At 40.8% G+C, this 5546-nt stretch overlaps 1 protein-coding gene across 1 annotated transcript in view; it reads right to left on the bottom strand.

Annotated features, from left to right (window-relative positions):
- Window positions 1-3996, bottom strand: part of LOC109474405 (scavenger receptor cysteine-rich domain superfamily protein-like) — a 25108-nt gene extending 21112 nt beyond the window's left edge. The window contains exons 1-3 of the mRNA XM_019774701.1: window positions 3981-3996; window positions 3146-3454; window positions 2209-2517 (exon numbers count right to left, since the gene is read on the bottom strand). Coding sequence (XP_019630260.1) covers window positions 2209-2517; window positions 3146-3454; window positions 3981-3996 — 634 coding nt within the window. The remainder of the gene's footprint in view (window positions 1-2208; window positions 2518-3145; window positions 3455-3980) is intronic.
- Window positions 3997-5546: the final 1550 nt, after the last annotated feature.

Genomic DNA, 5546 nt, shown 5'->3' with positions numbered 1-5546 from the left:
AATCCGGCCGAAAGCATGATTGTGTAACACAGGCTACTTCTTCATATACCGGCTCATACTACAAGACGCCTTTACAACTAGCAAATCATAAAATTACCCGATCTACTAGTATGTGCGGTTTACCAGCCCCAGACCACATCCGACCACGAGGCAGAACACATTGATGGGTTGCTCAAAAATATTGTCCATGTTTCCAAAGAGCTGCTCCACTAACACTATGGAGCGGCCCAACCCAAAAATATTGGCCATGCCATATGTGTACAGAGAAGCGGCCAGCATGCTCGTTGCTAGGACGACCGGTCAGTTGCTACGTGACTAAATACACGCCGCCACTAGGCCACCCCAGCCGACCAGTTCGAAATCGATAGGATTACGTCATCGGTATTTACATTTCGTAATGTTGACCTCTGACCACCCCACATTTCCGTCCCCATCAGCCTGACCGCGACTTAATTACTACCGGTCACATAAACAGGCGAAACCATTTCAACGACATGGGGATGTTTCGAAAATAAGCATTTACTCCAATATCAAAACAGCTACGGTAAAAATAAAAAGACGTGCATCATCCCGAACATAATGCCACACCACATGCGAAATTACACAGAAATGCGACGTACGGAAGAATGCGTTTTGGCTGCGAACATCTTCCAAATAAATTGCCATCTCTTAACCATGGGCAAAAACATCTGGAACCACTTATCAAAACCACCCCGTATCTGCATGAAGTTCCACCCCCCCACTGCTATTCCAAACAACGCGTTTTTCTGGACCATTCCAATTCGCCTCGTAATTGTAGGGGTGCGTCTGCAATATTACATTGACCGCGAAAGCAGCAACGGCAAAAATACACATTCGTGCATCAACACGGGCATGCCCGCAGACGGCGTATAAAATTGCGTGCGGATTACACAAAGAGAACCCAGTGTTTTGACTGCGAACATGAAAAATCAGCTGATCACAACACTCCGTCCGGAGGTCCTGACCTCCTTCACGGAGGAATAATTCAGAAACAGCATAATAAAACTTAAGATTAGTGCGATGGATCTCCTTGCAAAATGAAAAAGGTCGCCAGCCAGGGCCAATTAGAAACTGTGTCCCACGTTTCATAAAGACATTCAAAACGAATTACATTTGATAATAGACTGTCCCACTTATGATGAATACCGACAAAGATTGTTACAATATATTACACGTAAGACCGATACTACCTCATACAAAGACAGAGATATTCAACATACTACTATCATATCCTATCAATATATCCACATATGTAGACCAACTTATGCACAATTCGCTGACAAAACGAGAAATTATTACACATTCCTGACACAATATCATATTACTATCAATAGAGTTGGATTAGTATAATTGATATCTTAACTGATATATATGAAAGTAGAACAGTTAGAAATGTCACCTCGAAATATACTCTTAGAACTGTTAGCTATTGTTAGCATCACCAACTATGTATATTTTGCCATACGTTGTACCCGTTATATCCGTTGTGCAATAAAGATCTTATTATTATTATTATCATTATACTGTACACCCAAAACTCTAACAAATTCGTGTAACGCTTTAAGGTGCATATGTAACGGTTGGAATAGTCAGTAGGCCACCGAGGGTTTGATGAATCGTTTCACAAATTACACGTTTGTCATCTTTTTACCTAGATAAGACGTAAATCGGTGATATTCCATGATTTCAGCATATCGATTCATTTATACATGTTCATGCATATGCATCAATAGACGTATCAACTAAGTTCGTAACGAATAATCCTTATGTTAGGCGAGATATACATTGTCACCTAGATGCTCTGTGCGACCATGTGCTCATGTTTATATGTTTACGAGTGGAGGCGTCGAAAGTACAGACGATTAAGTTGCACCGCATACAAATGATTTTTTCTTTCTTAAACGAATATCTTACGTCGTATATATTTATATAAATCCATACAGGGCTCATATACAGAATCTAGCTGTGCAGTTAATAGATCGGCTTTTCTTTAGCAGCAGACCCACGGAACCAAAACCGCGACACCCGAAATATGACCTCCTTGACGGAGGTGATGATGGTTTAACTTATATTATACGTGTGTGTGTGTGTGTGTGTATGTGTGTGTATGTATGTGTGTGTGTGTGTGTGTGTGTGTGTGTGTGTGTGTGAGTGTGTGTGTGTGTGTGTGTTAAACATTGGACATACCACGTTCACAAACTGCTCCAGCATCTTCGCTGTGCTCACAGTTATGTAATCCCCATCCTCCGTGTCCACAGTCAGAAATAGTTGTCTCGGAACCATCGCACGCTACATCGTCCAGCCAGATCTGTCCAGACCCTTGCCCGAACTCTGCCCTTACACGAGCTTCTGTTGCACCGGGATATCCCAGCTGACGACAGACCACATGGGCTTCTTCCAGCCCCCAACCATCGTCACAGACGGTCCCCCATTGTCCGTCATGGAACACCTCCACTCTGCCTTCATTGGAAGAATTTCCACCCACAAGTCGGATATCTAAAGGCAAAGAAAAGAAAAATTATCATTTAATGATTTAATGTTGTTATTGAAATATTGTTTTTCGTCATGTTTCTTCTCCTCCTCCTTCTCCTGCCATTTCTTTAAATTGATTCAACTCCTTCATTTTTGGGGGAAATGACCTGGAATTTCGTATAGAGGTGGAGTGGGTAAATACCACCAGGAGTTTTTTTATATAGAATACAACACGGGGTATTCCGTATCGCCCGACGGCCGCAGGCCGGAGGGCGATCCGACTCGCGGGAGGGCCGGGACCGATGTCTTATATATTTCATTTGCATATCTTGCACTTAATTATGCACAACTGTCTCTCAGCTACCTACAAGTTTCTACCAGAAACTAATATGCAGTTCCAGAACAAGCTGCTAGGAAAACCAAACTTACACCACTTATTTCTGACAGGATAAGCTATCTGTCACTAAAAAATCAAGATCATAGCCTATTCAGGACAAAAGATACAAAAAGTTCTGCTGCAGTATCGATATCAGGGTCATCCGCCAGAAGGCCCATATTTGACCTTGACCTTTGTCTTCATAAGACCTACCAGCACACCAATTATCATCACAATCCATAAAAACGTTATGAAGTTATTAAACACTGGACAAACCACCTTTACAAACTGCTCCAGCATCTTCGCTGTGGTCACAGTTATGTGATCCCCATCCTCCGTGTCCACAGTCAGAAATAGTTGTCTCGGAACCATCGCACCCTACATTGTTCAGCCAGATCTGCCCAGACCCTTGCCCGAAGGCTGCCCTTACACGAGCTTCTGTTGCACCGGAATATCCAAGCTGACGACAGACCACTTGAGCGTCATACAGATCCCAACCATCGTCACAGACGGTCCCCCATTGTCCGTCATGGAACACCTCCACTCTGCCTTCATTGGAGGAATGTCCACCCACAAGTCGGATATCTAAAGGCAAAGAAAAGAAAGATTATTAATAACTATGTTTACTGAATAACAGTCCAGGTTGTATATTCAGTCACTGTTCCTCCTATAAAGTACACCCTGTGCAAAACGGACTAGAAACCCCGACACCGAGAGCATGTCCTAACAGCCCCTTTCCTCTACAGGCTGCGTCCGCTGAGCGCGACACAATATTTGACAGATCACTCCGGAGACAAAGAACTACTTTTACGTATTGTTTGTTTTACTGTCATTTGCACTCTGCATTATTTTTTCATTATAAGATAAAGCAATGTACAGTTACTACTTAGGATTCAATTTAGATGGAAGTTTGATAACGGTTGAAAAATGGGATAGCTAGAAACTCATGCATATATGTTTCATGTAAGACATCATGAAATTAACGGGGCGCGCATCTAGGCATGAAACATGTATCGAAACTCAAATTTATCTCCACTATCATTTTTCATTTCATCTACTCAACATTCATCTACTCTACATCACACTTCATAGAAAAGACAACTGTGCTTACGAATTCGATTCATCATGTTGCAAACAGTTTTGTGGTTGACGGATCGTCGTGATTTTTGGTATGTAGGTAGCTTATGTGATGCTTGATATAATTATGTGACAATTATGCAAGTATGAATGTAATTTGAATAATTTATGGGGAAATTCTATAAATCAGCTGCATTCCATGATAGGACTATTGAAGCTTGTGACATTGGTAATTGAGGACGGAAGAAACACAGGCAGATATTGATTACGTTAATGGAGCATAATTGATGAGAAAATTACGTAAAACGTGCATAATTAATGAGAAAATTTTATAATTATGTTATGATAGCTGCCTGGAATTGTATACTTGTGGTATTTGAAAGTTCAGTGAAGGTGAACCTCATTAAACATAATGTATTCAATCAGGAGCCATTTGCATAATTTCTGAGGAAATGCTAGAATGGCATTGTTTTTTTTTATATAACACTGTCGTTTGGTTGAGAAGATGATAAACTGATATAATTCATGAAAATGAGGATCCAATTGTTCAGTCAGCGGGAAATAATCTATGATTTGTCAGTCATAAAGATAAACATCATTTGGCGAAAGTATGAGATCGGGGAACTCTAGTTTGTTTTTGTATTAGCGCACAGAAGCTAAAATTGTACATTTTTGGTCAAAAATAGCAAAAAAAACATTTTACAGAATTTTTAAGTGACACACCGCAAAAGCATATTAAATATCATTCTGTGGGCTTGTATTCAATGATCTTTCATAACAAATTTCAGGGCTTTTGGTTTTAATATTAGGGCACAGGTGTCAAAAATGTACTTTTTGGTCCGACAATTGCCAAAAAGCCCTATTTTACACAATTCTAAAGTGGTGTATGTCAAAATCGTGAATGACATGCTTTGAATATTTGTCCAAAGTATCCCCATACCCAATTTCAGGTGATTTGGATTTAATAATAATAGGGCACAGGAGCCAAAAATGTACATTTTTTGTCCGAAAATAGGCAAAAAACCCTATTTTACACAATCTTTAAGTCATGTATGTCAAAAGTATGAACGGTATTCTTTGGACATGTCTCCAAGGTATCCTGATGCCGAATTTCAGGTCATTCGAATTTAGAATTTGGGCACAGGAGCCAAAAATGTACATTTTTTGTCCGAAAAAAGCAAAAAAAACTATTTTTACCTCCATGAAATGGAAGGTATTGTTTTTGGCGCGTCTGTGTGTGTGTGTGTGTGTGTGTGTGTGTGTGTATGTGTGTTATTGTGTTTCCGCTTTTTTGTACCTTCATAAGTTCATAACGCCTTCATGGATTGTGGTGATATTTGGTATGCTGGTAGGTGTTAGGGGGGCGAAGGTCAAGGTCAAGTATGGGCCTCCTGGTGGATGGCCTTGGTAGTGCAGTAGCACTTCCGGTTTAATGAGGAATCTCCTTTGCAGCCAACAGATGTGTCATTGTGTGGCTATCGAGTCAGTGCGCTTGGGACCCGGTTTGATTAATGGGATTCCCTCAGGGGAATAGGTGACCTATTTCAGGGTTAGGGTTTGTATTAGCTGCAGGCCTGATTAGCTGTGTGTTTGAAACACT

The sequence above is a fragment of the Branchiostoma belcheri genome, unplaced genomic scaffold (assembly GCF_001625305.1).
Source record: "Branchiostoma belcheri isolate BF01 breed outbred unplaced genomic scaffold, Haploidv18h27 scaffold309, whole genome shotgun sequence".
Taxonomy (NCBI): domain Eukaryota; kingdom Metazoa; phylum Chordata; class Leptocardii; order Amphioxiformes; family Branchiostomatidae; genus Branchiostoma; species Branchiostoma belcheri.
Note: the sequence above shows the minus strand (reverse complement) of the source record. Positions and strands in the feature narration are given on the sequence as shown.